We start from the raw sequence: 17,700 nt of genomic DNA on the forward strand, positions 1-17,700 counted from the left end.
ATACAGTCAACAACTGAATGTCAAATCAAATAAAGTACAATTCAGTAACATTTCAACAACATTTATTGTCAGTTTTCTCTTTTTAGAGCACGACGTGTGAAATAACTTCCCTCTGACTCACTTTCTTCTCTGACGGCTGTTTCTCGCCTCGTCCCTCCCCTATGTGGCGTCACTCTCTCAAGTCTCAGTGCTCATTGTAATGCACAGATCTGATTGGCTGAGTAGAGTCACGTGTGATTTTTACAATGCACGCGATTGGTCTGAGTCACCCGGGCTGCTAAAGCTACCGTAAAGGCTAGAAAAGTTACGGCGATTAAAATAGGACCACCCCGTCGAAATTAAATATTTCTCCATAGTTTATCGGTTATAGGTGCAGGTCTGCATAGGACAGTGTCTGGGTCCGGAGTGACCTCTGCTTTAGGCCATTGTTTACGATACACAAGTATTAAACTTTTAAAGTTTGAAGTTTAAACTAGTTTATTATTAGAATAAACACAACATCTAAATGTGCAGTTTATAGTTACACATTCATATATTTTGGCAGCTGTTAGAGAAAAACACAGAATATGTGCGCATGTTCACGTCAGGCCTCCAGGTGTTTTTACCGCTCTGATCACAAATGTTTAACTCCCTTTTCCCCAAATATGAATCATCTGTTCATCTTCTGCTGTGAGGCTGCACAGACAATGTTTTGAAACTTGATCAGCCTTTGCAGTACTGATATTGCAGAGTTATATAAGATGCCTCTGACCAGTCAGTGCTGTTTACTGTGTGCTGTGAGCATCGTGAGCGATCACGGCTCCAGATCAGTTTATATGGGTGTTTTGATGGATTAAAGCAGGGCTGCCAAATGTTTGGCCTGCAAGAAAGTCACTCTAGTGATCCAACAAATGTACAACAAATTTGGTCAAAACGATCTAATGCCGGTCATTAACCGTGTCACACTTGGGTGTTTTAGGCCTGGACACTATTTAGAAAGGATTACTGCAATATTCTCTAGTGGAAAAAAGCAGGATTAGCAGTTACATCCCTCCCCCTGGGAAGTTAACACATCCTTTACAGAGAACAAATTTTTTTTTAGTAAAAAAAAAATGTACAATGTGCCATTACTTTTACACAGATCACATTTTAGTTTATACATCAAATTCACCCAATAAACAGTAATTTTAGTGCATTTAAATATGCATAAGTGTGTTCAGTGTAGAGGATGTGTTATTCTTGTTATTATTTTTACTTAGAAAATCAAAAACACCTGAAATTTGACCAGGGGCACCCAGACTTTTGTATACGACTGCACATGCATGATCTGTTGCACCTTAGACCTACCTTCTATGCTAACTTTAACTTATATATTTTTAACGTTAACCATTCATTATTATGCAATGAAACATTTAATCTGAAATCACACATTAAACAACATAATACTAATTAACACAACATACACCGAAAAATAGTTTGTTTTGAACATCGGTCTGTGAGCGTGTGAGATCCTCCTGGTGTGGGTTCATGCTTGCTTCTCTTTAATTGACACATACAAACCTGTGCTAATAGCTTCCCAGCAGATGACGCCAGATTCTAAAGTGATTCAAATACAGATGTGAAACAAAGTCATTAAAATCTGCCAGTCTGGAAAGAATTACATCAAAGAATTCATGGTTCCATCAGAAAATCCTGATGGAGAATGTCTGCTGTAGATGCCTGTGGGAAACCGTGAAGTATTATATTTATATAATTTTACTTTACTCCACGGGGACACTCGGGCTGGATGTGAAATGTCTCAGATGGTATGTGTCACTCTGGGAGACCCACAGCGGAGACAGTGGGGAGTTTAATCTGTGTGCATGTTGTGCCCTAAACTGCACACAGTCTGCTGACGTACAGCTGGACACCACAGCTGGTCAGGCTGTTATTGTAAATGATAATGTTCCTTTGTCTGTTCTTACAGGGATGTGAAACCTGACAACATGTTGTTGGACAAGACGGGCCACTTGAAGCTGGCGGACTTTGGCACCTGCATGAAGATGAACAAGGTTTGTCTTGTCTGCATCTTCTGCTTTCAGCTCCGCTCAGAACTCTGTTCCCTGTTAATGGCTGAAGCTGCACTGCTCTACATGACCTACACGGGTGGTTAGGCTAATGCCGGTCAGAAATGATCCAAAAACGATCCCAAAATCCAGTGTCAAATGACCACTCTCCCTTAGCGTCCTACCTATTAGTCCAAGTGGAAAAAAGTCTACATTAGTCCAAGGAAAATTTTGGAAAGGGTCTTGATTAGTCCAGGTGAATGTTAGAAAGGGTCTAGATTAGTCCAGGTAGATGATGGAAAGGGTCTAGATTAGTCCAGGTAGATGATGGAAAGGGTCTAGATTAGTCCAGGTAGATGATGGAAATGGTCTAGATTAGTCCAGGTGGATGTAGGAAAGGGTCTAGAATTGTCCAAGTGGATGTTGAAAAGGGTCTAGAATTGTCTAGGTGGATGTAGGAGAGGGTCTAGATTAGTCCTGGTGGATGTAGGAAAGGGTCTAGATTAGTCCAGGTGGACATTGGGAATGGTCTAGATTAGTCCAGGTGGATGTAGGAAAGGGTCTAGATTAGTCCAGGTGGATGTAGGAAAGGGTCTAGATTAGTCCAGGTGGATGTTAGAGAGGGTCTGGATTAATCCAGGTGGATGTAGGAAAGGGTCTAGATTAGTCCAGGTGGATGTAGGAAAGGGTCTAGATTAGTCCAGGTGGATGTAGGAAAGGGTCTGGATTAGTCCAGGTGGATGTTAAAGAGGGTCTAGATTAGTCCAGGTGGGTGTAGGAAAGGGTCTAGATTAGTCCAGGTGGTTGTAGGAAAGGGTCTAGATTAGTCCAGGTGGAAGTTAGAGAGGATCTGGATTAGTCCAGGTGGATGTAGGAAAGGGTCTAGATTAGTCCAGGTGGATGTAGGAAAGGGTCTAGATTAGTCCAGGTGGATGTAGGAAAGGGTCTAGATTAGTCCAGGTGGATGTATGAAAGGGTCTAGATTAGTCCAGGTGGATGTAGGGAAGGGTCTAGATTAGTCCAGGTGGATGTAGGAAAGGGTCTAGATTAGTCCAGGTGGATGTAGGAAAGGGTCTAGATTAGTCCAGGTGGATGTAGGAAAGGGTCTAGATTAGTCCAGGTGGATGTAGGGAAGGGTCTAGATTAGTCCAGGTGGATGTAGGGAAGGGTCTAGATTAGTCCAGGTGGATGTAGGAAAGGGTCTAGATTAGTCCAGGTGGATGTTAGAGAGGGTCTGGATTAGTCCAGGTGGGATGTAGGAAAGGGTCTAGATTAGTCCAGGTGGATGTAGGAAAGGGTCTAGATCAGTCCAGGTGGATGTAGGAAAGGGTCTAGATTAGTCCAGGTGGATGTAGGAAAGGGTCTAGATCAGTCCAGGTGGATGTAGGAAAGGTTCTAGATGATCTAATATCTAATAGTTGGACATAATTGCTGCAAACATTTACTCCTGACATTTTGTTGTTTTAATAAACATTATTCTGTTGTGTTTTAATTATATAAATATATAATTTTTTATAAGTTATTGTTGCTGATAAACGTCAGTCTTACAGCGTGAATGTAGACGTGTTGGGTATCGTAGCAGTGCCGAGTCCTGCGGGTGACGTGTGTGAAAGTTCTCCGGAGTTTGACTCTCTAACTCTAAACGTGGTGTGTCTGTTCAGGACGGTATGGTACGATGCGACACGGCAGTTGGAACTCCAGACTACATTTCTCCAGAGGTACTGAAGTCTCAGGGTGGAGATGGCTACTACGGCCGAGAGTGCGACTGGTGGTCCGTTGGGGTCTTCCTGTATGAAATGCTTGTTGGTGAGTTGCACCTTGAACAGTTTTCCTCTTTTTTGATCTCATAGACATGTATGTCTTGCAGAGGCTATCAAAACACTTGCATTTGATCATATAATCATTTTATTGAAACTTTTTTGTGTTGTTATCATTATTATTATTATAATTATTATAATTATTAACACATGAAGTAGTACCAGATGCATAATATTAAGCATTTATTCATTTTGGTGTGTTTGGTTAATATAATATTATCATATTGTTATAAACGCATCTGCTGTAGCTGTCACTAGTCATTGGTTTGTTATCTTATTTCTTTTTATAATAGGGATGTGTGGTACAGATAAAATTCCATTTTATGATTATACATCTGTGTATTGTGATGATTTATGATCGTACGGTCAGTAATGTGTTGTATTACATGAACACCTTGATTCCGTGACGCTTCCCCAGATGCTCATTCATGATTATGTCCAGGTGACACGCCGTTCTACGCTGACTCGCTAGTGGGAACCTACAGCAAGATTATGAACCACAAGAACGCTCTGACCTTTCCTGAGGACAGCGACATCTCCAGGGACGCAAAAAACCTCATCTGCGCCTTCCTCACTGACCGGTTAGACCACTGGATTCACTCTTTTTCCTGTTTTATCACAGCTCTTTATTTTTATAGTAGAGATACACACTTTATAGTTTTTTTCCAGCTAAGTTAAAATAAATAAAAGTCATCGTCATCATGTAAATAATCTTAGCCACTGATATCGTGCTGGTCTTGTGTTGCTTTATGTATCATTCATGTTTTGTGTAATTTTATTAGTGTTTTTGTCATTTTGTACCTGCACACAAAAAAAGATTGTTCTTTAAGGGTTCTTTAGTACACAAAATGGTTCTATATAGAACAATACACGCTCAAAGAACCTTTTGTATGATTAAAGGGTTCTTTGCATTGTGAAAGTGGGAGAATGTGCTGCAGATAGTTCTGTATAGCACCAAAAAGGGTTCTGCTAGTGTTTCGATGTCAGGCTTGTAACAATAGAAGAACCCTTTTTGGTGCTATATAGAACAGCTGCTGTAGAGAACTGTCTACATCACATGCTTCATCAGTCTGAAGAACACTTTCACAATGCACAATGGACTCTGAGTGTTCATGGTTCTTTATAGAACCATTTTCTTTGCTAAAGAAACCCTTGAAGAACTGTCTTTTTAAGTGTGAAGCTAAACTGGCACATTTACAGAAAAGTTCAGTATTAATACGGATTGTCCTGTGAATCTAAGGAGTAATGGAAGCTTATACCTCATCGGTTAGCACGGCGCTAACTGCGTTCTTTAACATCACACGTTCATCTTAAACCGAGTGGAGGAGCTCAGTGTCTCTGATAGACTCGATTATGTGGTTTCCACACTGGATGTCACACTGTTATCTGTAAACATGGACTACAGTCAGTTGCTTATCTGGAAACATCTGGTCTTGCAGCAGCAGCTGTCTTCAGTGCTGAATTCTGTTCCTAAGTTTGTCCTGTTATCTGTCAGTTGCTTTGAGGTAACTGAAAAATTTGTGAATTTGCCTTTTTTGGTTGAAGTTTAAGCCGGTCTTGGTGTTTGTGCCGTAGGGAAGTGCGGTTGGGTCGTAACGGAGTGGACGAGATCAAGCGGCATCCTTTTTTCAAAAACGACCAGTGGACCTGGGACAACATCAGAGACAGTGAGTCAACACTTCTATCCGAGGGTTTCAGTCACGCGATTTTTCTGTTGTGGCCGCCATATTTGGACCGAATTATTGGCTTCGCTGCTCCACACGAACGTAACTAGAGGAGAAAGATGGCTAAAATTACTCTCCTTACTCTGGAAGAGAAAAACATTCCCCAACAAAATCGATAAATTAGCTTTGATCCTTATACAGTTTCCCCTGAACTCCTGGTCCCACTTAAACTGGAGGAAAGATACCAAATTAGTGTTTTCCTGATGTTTATATTTCATCTCATACTCAGCCCTCTCCCTATTCTGGAGTCTCTCAGAGCATTTAAAAGCACAGAAGCCCAGCGGCTCTTCAGGTCAGGGTGGGTAAAGGATCCCATGGTGCTGCATAAAGAGGAGAAACACTCTGTGATCATAGGAGGGTAACGACATCAGCTAATTAACGCAGATGTGAACAATGCAGGCCTTTAGATATCTTTAGCTGATGTTATCAGCCGAGAGATGAACAGTCGCCCCCTAACGGAGCTGCAGACAGCCGGGATAACTTTACTCTCTGTTTCTGATTTAAATGAGGTTTGAATGGAGAAACATAAGCGTTAAATATCAGACTGAATGTCGTGGGTCAGAAAACGACGTCGTGTTTCGACAGACGTGATTCTGTAAGTTTGCTGGTGCAGTTAGTTCAGAGTTCAGCTCCAGTCCTGAAACCCCTGCACTGCATAACTGTGGTTTCCTGGTTAAAATACCTGATATTATTAGCTAATTAAGCCCTTCTTGAGCTGAACGAGGTGTGAACAGCAGAGAGAGACACTAAACTATACAGTGCAGCGGCTCCAAGCCTGGAGTGAAAACACTGAATTAAAGGTCCGTGTGTCTCTCGTCTCTCGGCTTCTGACGCGTCTTACAGGTCAATCATTCACAAAGCACAGCAGATCGAAGGCATCGCGTTAGCGGAGTCACTCCCTGATTTAGTCCTCAAAATGGTGGCGACTCTACAGTGTGACATCGCTTGAAACACAAGAATACTGACCGTGATATCCAGTAACAAACACTATATGATGGATTAGCCAGTAAACATATCTGCTAGAGGTGGAAATTTTTGACCTCACAACAATTCAGTTTGATTACAGTTGTTCAGCAAATTATATTAGCGCATATTAGCGAGGAAGAATGAAGTTTCACCATGATTGGATTCAGTTTATTTTGGTAGGATTCAGATACAGATAAATTACTTTTACTAAAATACACAGAATACACAAATGAACTGCCAGAGCTGTTTACGCAATTGAATATAGACCATAAGAACAATTGGAAATGGTTCAGATTAAGTACTGGTATTAAATATAATGGTATTGGCTGCGTTTCTTGGCCGTTATGTCATAGAAGGCTGTTCCAAAGTGAAGCACCCTTCGTATACAGCCTACATTCGGTGGGATTTTGAGGACGCAAGTGATATATCCTTCCAGGCCTTCGGTTACGAAGAAAGAAAAAAAAAGCACCACAAATATTATGGAAAATGAAGCCGTTGGAGCAGAGCTTGTTTTAAAATGTAAGTTGTTCACGTCCTTGAATTGGCTTTCCTGACCTTATAACGCATAAAGTGATAGATTAATTAAAGCATTCGTCCATGTATGGTATTTTAATCTGAAGTATTTGTATATGTGTAGTTTATTGTACTACATAAGCTTGTTGGGGTATTAGCTACCATAGCAACAAACACAAACACAACAGGCTCCATTTCCTCTCACCAGTTCACTCACGAGTTTGGCGCCGTTCCACGCAGCCTCGTTAGGACTGATCCATTTGTGTGACCAATAGGCTATTAAGGAGGAGTCTTCATAGGACAGTCCTACCGAGGACCCGCCCTACCGAGGACTGCAGCCCAGGCTTTGGAACGCAGAAAATGCTGGATTGGATATCGGAGTGAAACAGAAAGTGAACCCGATCCAATTCTGTCACAAGTCTAGCCTGAAAAACCACAGAACAGCTTGCAGCATCGCAAAATGTGACACGGAGTGAAGGAAGTCGCTTTAGAACATCAATAACCACACGACAGTCTGTTTGAGTGGTTCAGACACGGTATATAAGAATATTCATACTAAAATAAAGTGTTTTAAGATTTACTAGTAAAAAAGAGGTTTTATACATTATAAATGTCCTATAATTGACCCGAGCTGACGTTCGCGCTGGGCCGTGAGATGGTTTTCCTGTACTGCTTGTGATTAAGAATTTGTCTGAATGACATCAGTGATCTTAAAGTGAGTCAGCACTTTCAGCCACTACGACTCCTCCGGCTCTCTCACTTCCGCTCCTCTGCGGTCTCGCTCTCTCTCGTTCTCACCATCTCCACTGACGTTCAGGACTGCAGTTATTTTCACAGCCCATCAATCTGTTCACTGTTTTTATTTAATCAAGTAAGCAAAGTCACTACACTACAGGAAGTCCCCTACGCTTCCTGTAGCGTATTACAGTCTGTCAGAGTGACTGTGTGGATCATATGAACATTATAGAGCTTTTTAAATGAAACAGTAGAAGCCGTATCGCCCCCTACGCTTCCTGTAGGTCATAGAACATTATAGAGCTTTTTAAATGAAACAGTAGAAGCCATATCGCCCCCTACACTTCCTGTAGTGTATTACAGTCTGTCAGAATGACTCTGTGGATCATATGAACATTATAGAGGCTTTTTAAATGAAACAGTAGAAGCCATACCGCCCCCTACGCTTCCTGTAGTGCATTACAGTCTGTCAGAGTGACTGTGTGGATCATATGAACATTATAGAGCTTTTTAAATGAAACAGTAGAAGCCATATCGCCCCCTACACTTCCTGTAGTGCATTACAGTCTGTCAGAGTGACTGTGTGGATCATATGAACATTATAAATCAGTATAAAGTGTTATTGTTTTTATATGAACTGTTTTGTGTGAAAGTTATTGATAGGGTAGATGACTGATTGAACTTGGCGACTAGTCACTGCAGCCCTTCTGTTGTTCTTGCGTGGTTTTATGCTTTGAATACTTTTTCTAATGTTTTTTTGTCGTTGTTAATATTGTGGCTGTGCTGTGGTGTTTGTAGCTGCCGCGCCGGTGGTGCCGGAGTTGAGCAGTGACATCGACACGAGTAACTTTGACGACATTGAGGAGGATCGAGGAGAAGAGGAGACGTTCCCCATCCCCAAAGCCTTCGTGGGAAATCAGCTTCCGTTCGTTGGGTTCACGTACTACAGTAATAACCGGTGAGCTTCACTCATATTACTCACATTACTCAATGTCCACTGTCTGATCTTACCTATGAAAGACTTGCAGCCAAACATTACTCAGATTAATCGAAGCAGAATGCCAAAGATTTTTACTGATTATAATGATTTATGTATAGAATTTAGACTGACCAGCCGCTTTCTTAAATACACTTACCTTGTTTCTACGCTCATTGTCCATTTTATCAGCTCCACTTACTATATAGGTGCACTTTGTAGTTCTACAGTTACAGACTGTAGTCCATCTGTTTCTCTGATACTCTGTTACGCATAGGGCAGAGTTTTTGGCTACGTTTATATTACCAGGTTGAAGCGGCACAAATCTGTATTTTTATGTACAATATAAAAGTTTACCGTTCTAAAGTTTGAGTTTATATTTATCTTATATTTTTTTGTCTGTAGATATATATATATATATATATATATATATATATATATATGTGTGTGTGTGTGTAGTCTTTCTAGTAACAAGTAACCAACTGTGACTGTGCAGTGATTAATAAGGTTAATACCTTGTTAATTCTCTTCTTGGTACTCTATTCTTCAGTGCCTTTCTCTCCCTTTGCTGCTTTAGCACTGTGAATTTCCCCCTTTTCAAAACAGTCCTGAGCCACTTTCATATGTGGTCCTACATCCGTGTGTTTGCCATCATTCAGTGTTACTCTGGCAGCAGCGCCAAACAGAAGTTAAAGCCTGTAAAGGGTGTAAAAGCAGCACATTTCACCCTTTTCGCCTTCGTCTCGCTCTAATAATGAACAGCTGAGAGCAAAGACTCATTCTGCTAGTCAGTGCTTGCTGTTCATGACACACATGATTCATTCGTTACTGAGTAGGATGTGCACATGCAGGTCATCTCAGGACACCAGTTCATTCACCTCACTGAAAGAGTTGAGTCACTTACCTAAACGAGTGTGAACTGTCAGGATAGAGAGATCGGATTTGAGCAGTGAGGCTTGTAATGTGAACGTAGCCTTAGACAATTATAATTTTGTATACTGTAAAAAACAGCTTCACTTTATAAAAGGTTGTTGTGCTCAGACTTCTGAGAAGTTTTTAGTCTCTCTTGTTGGACAGTTTGGTCCCTCTGCCGTGGTATGCAGTGGCAGTTCAGTATACGTTTCTGCCGTCCTGTAAAACTCCTTGTGTTGTTTGTGATGCTGATGGTGGATGTTTTCTCTGGCGCAGGTCTCCTCGAGGTTCCTGCACAAAAACCAGTGACAAGCGAGGCAGCACCACTAAAGAAGACAAGAGCCACGTAAGAACCTGCGAACACTTTTCTCAGAACATCTTTGCCAAAATAACTCAGGGCTACTCAGTCTGGCCTCATACACTCATCATCGCTATCAGGTGTTTATAGAAGTGTGAGTGGATGGATGGCGCTAAACTGCTGTAGGCTGAATAGGCGGGGCTCGACTGAATAGCTGGAAATATGTAAATGAGATGTTTTTTGTGACATCATTTTCTCAGCTTCGTTTTCATGCGTGGTTGTTATGTTTTGACACTGAGTGTTTACATACTACAGCAAGCTTTTAGTAAAAAAAAATAATTAGATTTTTTAAATGTATGCATTTTGTATACTGTATATTTTTTTTAACACCGCATTCTGTGTCATGAATGTAAAAGTGCTGTTTGTGTGTTGTCTAACATGGACGTTAATAATGTGTGTCCTGTGGTGTAACTGCTGTATGATGCTTAATGCAGCCGTGTGGATCAGTGTACGCTGTGGTGTGACTGTGGATGTAAATAGATGTCAACAGCTGATGTCCAGTGGTGTGACTGTAATAACGACTGACGTCTAGTGGTGTGACTGTAAAAACGACTGACGTCCAGTGGTGTGACTGTAATAACGACTGACGTCCAGTGGTGTGACTGTAATAACGACTGACGTCTAGTGGTGTGACTGTAATAACGACTGATGTCCAGTGGTGTGACTGTAAAAGCGACTGACGTCCAGTGGTGTGACTGTAATAACGACTGATGTCCAGTGGTGTGACTGTAATAACGACTGATGTCCAGTGGTGTAATTGTAGTAGCTTATTTAGGTGTATGTTGTGGTGTGAGTGTATAGTTGCTAATTGATGTTAACTGCCTGTGTTGTGGTATAACTGTAATTGCTGACAGTGTGTGCTGTGATGTGACTGTGGATGCTAAGAGATGTTAATGGTGTGTCCTGTAGTGTAACTGTGGATAATTTCTAACTGTGTGCTCTGGTGTGATTGTGTGGATGCTAACAGACGTTAACGACATGAGTCCTGTGGTGTAACTGTAATAACGGCTGTTGTCCTGTGGTGTAACTGTAATAACGGCTGATGTCCTGTGGTGTGACTGTAGTGGCTTTTTTTAAGTGTATGCTGTGGTGTGAGTGCATAGATGCTAATTGATGTTAACGGCCTGTGTCATGTGGTGTAATTGTAATTGCTAGTGTGCTGTGATGTGACTGTGGATGCTAACAGACATTAACACCATGAGTCCTGTGGTGTAACTGTGTATAACAGCTGACAGTGTGTGCGGTGACTTTGAATCCATCACGTAAGTCTGTTTTTTGCTGCTGTGCGGTGTGACTGGTGTGTTATTGGATGCTAACTCTGTCTGTCGTGCTTTGTTTCTAGCTGGAGAACCTGCAGAAGAGGATCCATCAGCTGGAGGAGCAGCTGCACGGGGAAATGCAGCTGAAGGACGAGATGGAGCAGAAGTGCAGGTACTCACCTGTCCATTAACGCATGCAGCTGCTCTCCCGTCTGCACAACTGTCCATTCGTTTTCTAAGCAGATGTTCTTCTCTGACTTCCTACTGCACTGTTTTTTTAATTAAAACATAGTTTAATTGTGTTGTTATTCTCAGATTGTACGTCTTCTAATGCTGAAAGTCTTGAGGTTCCTCCAAAAGAAAACTCTTCATTTTATCTAATAGTGTTTACACTTTGTTAATCGTTCACTAGAAGACTTCTAAAAGTCTGACAGCCTCTCACACCTGAAGACAGTGTTCCAGTTTTTAGTCACAGACTATGATTTTGTAAAGACTGGGTATCTTGCAGTGTCACTATTTACTGCAACCAGATTTTTGAGACTATTCCCCATCATGCACCTGGTGGACATTTAGAAGCATATAAACACTTGTCCTTCCACCCTGTAGTGGTACGGATGGGAAGATACGTTGGCTGGGTGTGTAAAGATCTGGGGCTCAGTTCACTGTAGAGCTGTTTACTCTGACAGATCATCACCCAGAATTTTAATTAACCTGTAAAATGTGTAGATACTTTTTTATTTAACATAAAGATGTAAACATCAACAGAACATGCAGCGATTCAGTATCATTGATTGGGTGTTATGAACTAAACCATAAAAAACAAGCGAACAAAATAAAAACAGTGCAACAAAGCAAAAAAAAAAGATTGATGATTCTTCAGTAAAGCCGTTCTTAAAGTCCTCTGCAGGTTTCCTCACATCACTGTTCCACTCAGTGAACCTGGAATATTAGAACAGTTTACATTGGTAATATTATTATTGCTTTAAAATGGAGCAGATTTACCTTTTTTTTTGTGTAATTTATTTTTAATTTTTTATTTTTGTTTTTTGTTTTTTTTTTTACAGAGATTTCAGGCACTCATGCATGCATTCTCTCTCTCTCTCTCTCTCTCTCTCTCTCTCTCGCCCCTGGCACATCACTGTTTGCATGAGCCAAGACTTAAATTTTACGATAATATTAAACACGGTTGTAGAAAAAGACTGACTTAAGACGGCCGTCCTGACCGCTTCACGCTAAGCGATCGAGGTGACGCGAGTGCAACGCAACTCTAGCAAGACCCTCATGGTTTTATTCCGACACTGGAAATTTGTCCGCGACAGTGAAATCGCTTAAAGTCGTTTGGTGTAAGGCTGATGTCGTCTGACTGCAGTCTTTTTATTGGACAAAACAGAACTTTGGAGTAGACAAAATTCAAAAACCTTTGTTGTTACATTTATACGATTTAGCCGATGCTCTTATTTGTGAAGTAGATGTTCAGATCAGGCTTTGTCCTCACATACAGTGATTTCATTCAGAGCAGTTACAGTGGCAGTAACGTTAAGGGGTCACATCTACTGACTGAGCATATAATCCACTACACTGACGACCTGCTCATATCAGTAACTCCACAGGACAGAGACTTCGGTCACACCAGAAAGAAACAGCGCCATCCGGTGGATTAAGACAGAAATCAATTTGGTAATCTGTTGGTCTAACAGTCAACTTAATAAACGTGAAAAATATTTATAATTAACCTCAGGCAGTTTGGCAGATTATTCCGTAAGGCAGATTATTCCGTAACTGCACGAAATAAATGTACATTTTATTTATTTATTTATTTATTTTTTACTTTTCCGTAAAAGCTCCCCTCAGATTAACAGAACATGTGTTTTATGATCGCACATATTGTTATATGCTTAAAATTTACTGCTGAAAGCCAAAAATCTTTGTATTATTTTATAAAAGTAATGTTTACAGAGCAGATCACTGAAGAGACGCCATCTGTTTATAGTTTACAGCCCAGATTTGTGGAAAAATGGGTCGACTTTCAGTAGAAAAAAAAAACTGAGTTCAGCTTCTTTTATTATAAGGGTTTAAAATTACATCACCCATCTATTTGACTGGAAGAGGACAGTTACAGCTCCCATACGACCCCCACCTTTAGAATGTAGCTTATGAAATATGAAAGTTATGAAGGAAAGAATATGACGAAGTGTGTTTTGGAACCACCGGTGGCTCCAAGGAGTTAAAAGGGTTAAATAAAGTATTAATATTTGGGCGTCCGTGTGTCAGTCATTCTTTAGGAGAAGTAACGTTGGCTTAGGAATCTGAAACCTTGATTTGATTTTGAAAGATAATGTAAAATATTTCGTTGCTATCCAGAGAAAAACATTTCCTTTTTTTATTTTTCTCTACAGCAGTTTGAACATGGCAGCTGCCCGTTACACTGTGTGGAAACTTTGGATTGGATCAGTAGAAAGACTCAAATAGTTTGGAATAAAATCTCTCTGCATTGACTTACATTGAAAGTAGAGAATGTTTTTGCCTTCTTCAGTAAAGTTATCATTTTGGAGATACTTGTTTTTCTTTAGACAGCGACGATTTGATAAGAGACACGGGGAAAATTCGACTTTGACATCTGACAGCTTTGCTGTTTTTCGTCTGTACCTCTAATATATCTCTGTGCAGGATTTTCATGCAGTTTCTGCTTTAAAAAGAGACACAATCTTTGTGTTTTATCTTCATATGTCTGATTAATTTCTTTTGCAGGGCTTCCAACACCAAACTAGACAAGATAATGAAAGAGTTGGATGAAGAGGTGAATATAAAACATGCCTTTTTAAGCAGCCTCAGTTGTTCTAATAATAATAAGAATAACATTTTATAATATTTCTGATCACTTCTGTCCTCCCTGCTCTCCGTTTTCCAGAGTAATGCGAGGAAGAGTGCAGAGGCCAGTTTGTCTCTGCTGGAGAAAGACAAGCTGATGCTCCAGCACAGAGCCACGGAGTACCAGAGGAAAGCTGACCAGGAGGCCGAGAAGAGACGAAATCTGGAGAACGAGGGTCAGTCATCACGCCTCTCTCACTAAAACGACAGCATTTAATCAAATTTACAGTTTCCACTTCTTGCCCCAAATGTAGTTGATCAGCCAAAGCTTGCTTCTTTAGTTTCAGCTCTGGAGCCACAAAGCTAATGTAGTTAAGAAGTACCAGAAGCTTACACTGATCAGGCATAACATTCTTGTTTCTACACTCATTGTCCATTTTATCAGCTCCACTTACTATATAGGTGCACTTTGTAGTTCTACAGTTACAGACTGTAGTCCATCTGTTTCTCTGCATTTACCCTGTTCTTTAGTGAGCGTAGAAACAGGAGGTGGTCATAATGTTATGCCTGCTCGGTGTATACACCCAGAGATTTAATTTTTTTGGGGGATCACCATATTCATCCAAGGCAACTCGGCATGTAGAAGTCTAATATGGATGGAACAGACGTCTCGGCTGCACCAAATCCAGTTAAGCTCTATTTAGGGTTGCTCTAGTACCGTCTCTTAAACCCAGTATCAGTATCGCCAATGGGCACTACATAAAAAAAAAAAAAAAATGTACGAAGTGCTTGACGGGTTATTTACTCAGTGTTCCTGATGGGGACAGGGAAGGTGTTGAGTATAACTCCAGTAATGGGCCAGATTTTAAAGTGGAGATGTGAATCTGGACGGGACTAAATTTATCAGTAGCCACGTTTACATGCAGCCTGATAATCCGGTAATAGTCCGACTAACAGCTCAGTCGGAGTGGAATACGTCCATGTAAACACCTGTCGGAATAGACTATGTTGGTTATGTTTGGTGCAGTTGCTTAGAAAATAAGTCATTCCGCACCTCACAGTGGTACTTGGCCGTCAGCAGCATGAAGCCATGCGAATGCTGGCATGGTGACCACGTAATCGACGAAAGTGAATGACAGTCAGAGGAGATCTTTATCAGTACATCGCTGCGGAACAAAACCTCGTATCCCCATTTTTGTCATTTTTCGGTTTGACATAGTTTAAAAATGCCTGTTACCCTTTATATTGTGTGTATATTTCATGAAGAATGGACCAAAAGAAACGGCCCAAAATTACTTGGAGAAACGTCTGGTTCCATTGACTTACATTAAAAGTAGAGTGTGTTTTTTCCTTCTTCTGTAAAGTTATTGTTTTGGAGATACGAGGTTTTGTTCTGACAACATCGATACTGTTTAGCTGTTTAATAGCTGTTTATGTATGGTGGAAAAAGGCAGGGGGCGCTCTGTACTCTTTTATCTTTGTGCTAACAGGCTGGGTTCATCTGGAATTCAACAGTGAGACGTTTGTCGTCCATCGTGCCCCAAAAAATCAACATCCAATGTAGCTCGCTGTTCTCTCTTTCTTCTCAGATTTTTTTGGCTTACATGATGTTAAAAGTACCTGGTTTTATATTCCAAGTCAAATGCATTCGATACAGTCACCAGTCAGCATCAGAGCCGATATTTTATAATAATAGAGATAATTATTGGTGTTTGTGTGATGGTGGATGGAGGGGAAATAAATAAATGTCAATAAAAACAACAAAAAACCCTCTGATTTACCCTCTGATTAAGGCTGTGCATTAAACCACCTTAATACTGATAAAACTTAACTCCCGGCGCTGACCGGGACGTCCTGTGTTGAGCTGTTGCTGCGGCAGTGTTACTGTAACGGTTCTGCTGTGTCGTGTGCAGTGTCCTCTCTGAGGGAGCAGCTGGAGAACCTGAGGAAGATCAGCCAGAACACACAGGCCTCCAGTGATAAGATCGCCCAGCTGCAGCACCAGGCAAGACGCTTTTACAGCCTCTTTCAGGGCTCAGACAAACACATCGGTCATTAAAATGGATACTTGCTTGTTGATGATGGTTAATAATTATCATATTGTTACCATTTGAACAATTAACCATCTCCGTAGTGACATACAAATAATTAAAACACTAAATAATAAAAAATAAATTCATCAGAATATCATAAACTTTCAGCTCTTCAATAGGGCTCAAATTAATGATGATTAATGTTCAAATGTTACCATTTATTAATGCATTATTATGTAATTATAAACTACCCTTAACATCAGCTATTAGATAAAGTAGCTGTTTATTAGGGCCTGTTATTATGAACTGTTACCGGGTTTGGTTGTTTGGTTTACGGCTCCAACACATTCTGGGTGATGAGCCCAGCTGTCAGTCAGTGAAGCTTCATGATGCTCCTGTGATGCTGGTGAAGATGAAGCTGATCCTCCGGGAGCGACTGGCGCTCGTTGGTGTTCGTGATTGTTTACCTCTGGATGAGCCGTGAAGCTCTGTTCTTTTGCGCATGTGGGTCAGTTTAGGAGCTGATCTGTTCAGACTGATGTCGCATACAGATCACATTTAAAAGATAATCTGAACAGACAAACAAAACTTTGGTGAGAAAATCCGATTTGGGCCACTTTTACCTGCTGTGTGAACGGAGCCTAGCTTTCTTCACTGAATATAACATATTAGAGGGAGGAAAAATAAAAACTAAACTATGGCCTGAGCAAAAGTTATGGCACACTTTATATTATATGTTTAATTTTTATTGTAATATGTTAAGTAAATAAACAGAAATTGTGCCCTAAAATTAGCAGAGTAAATACCCTGTTTCTGTGTTCTCTGTGGAGGTGTGTTATTTTCGCTTCAAGAAAAACATATATAATTTGACTTGGGGTGCACAGACTTTTGCATATGGCTGTGTTGTTCCGGGCTTAAGGAATGATGTAATATATAGTGTCCCGGATATGAATACATAAATAATCTAATTTATGGTTGTTGCCGGTCACATGAATCTTTTTGTGGTTTGTTTGTGTGTTTTCTCCATAAATAATCAATAACGGGTCTTGTGGTTGTCGATTGTGTTGATTAGCTGGAGGAGGCGAACGACCTGCTGCGCGCAGAGTCAGACACGGCGGCCCGTCTGAGGAAGAGTCAGACGGAGATGGGGAAGGCCATGAGCCAGCTGGAGGGACTGAACGGGGAACTGCAGGAGAAGGTTCGGGCGGCCGACAGCGCCAGACAGCAGCTGGAGCGAGAGCTGCTGCAGCTGCAGAACACGCTGGACACGGAGAGACGCACCTGCAGCCAGGGCTCCGAGGAGATAAGGCAACTGCAGGGTAAATACACCTGCACCAGGATAATAAACACTGCAGGATAAACAGGGTGGATATAGTTTAAACAGAAATCCCACTGACTTTTCAGCATATTTTCTCCATAGTTCAGTGTGTGTGATGTAAACAGAGTGTCTCAGATGTCTTTACAGTGGTGGTGATAGGAACCAGGGGTCACCATGACTACAACACAGATATAGACATTTCATTTACTATCCAGAACCACCAGTGAACCTACACGAGTCTTCTGAGTTTATATGGA

The 17,700-nt window shown here is 41.0% G+C and overlaps 1 protein-coding gene across 3 annotated transcripts in view; it reads left to right on the forward strand.

Moving 5' to 3' along the window:
* Positions 1-17,700, forward strand: part of rock1 (Rho-associated, coiled-coil containing protein kinase 1) — a 105,221-nt gene that overhangs the window by 49,194 nt on the left and 38,327 nt on the right. For all 3 annotated transcript variants that reach the window (XR_005008766.1, XM_036597663.1, XM_036597662.1), the window contains exons 6-16: positions 1,946-2,030; positions 3,686-3,830; positions 4,284-4,422; positions 5,417-5,508; positions 8,578-8,737; positions 9,944-10,013; positions 11,368-11,456; positions 14,033-14,081; positions 14,193-14,328; positions 16,006-16,097; positions 17,198-17,444. Coding sequence is in view for 2 of the 3 variants with exons in the window: in XM_036597663.1 (XP_036453556.1) it covers positions 1,946-2,030; positions 3,686-3,830; positions 4,284-4,422; positions 5,417-5,508; positions 8,578-8,737; positions 9,944-10,013; positions 11,368-11,456; positions 14,033-14,081; positions 14,193-14,328; positions 16,006-16,097; positions 17,198-17,444 (1,304 nt within the window). In the remaining variant the exon portion in view is untranslated. The remainder of the gene's footprint in view (positions 1-1,945; positions 2,031-3,685; positions 3,831-4,283; positions 4,423-5,416; positions 5,509-8,577; positions 8,738-9,943; positions 10,014-11,367; positions 11,457-14,032; positions 14,082-14,192; positions 14,329-16,005; positions 16,098-17,197; positions 17,445-17,700) is intronic.

Source organism: Colossoma macropomum, unplaced genomic scaffold (genome assembly GCF_904425465.1).
Source record: "Colossoma macropomum unplaced genomic scaffold, Colossoma_macropomum, whole genome shotgun sequence".
In the NCBI taxonomy this organism is placed as follows: Eukaryota; Metazoa; Chordata; class Actinopteri; order Characiformes; family Serrasalmidae; genus Colossoma; species Colossoma macropomum.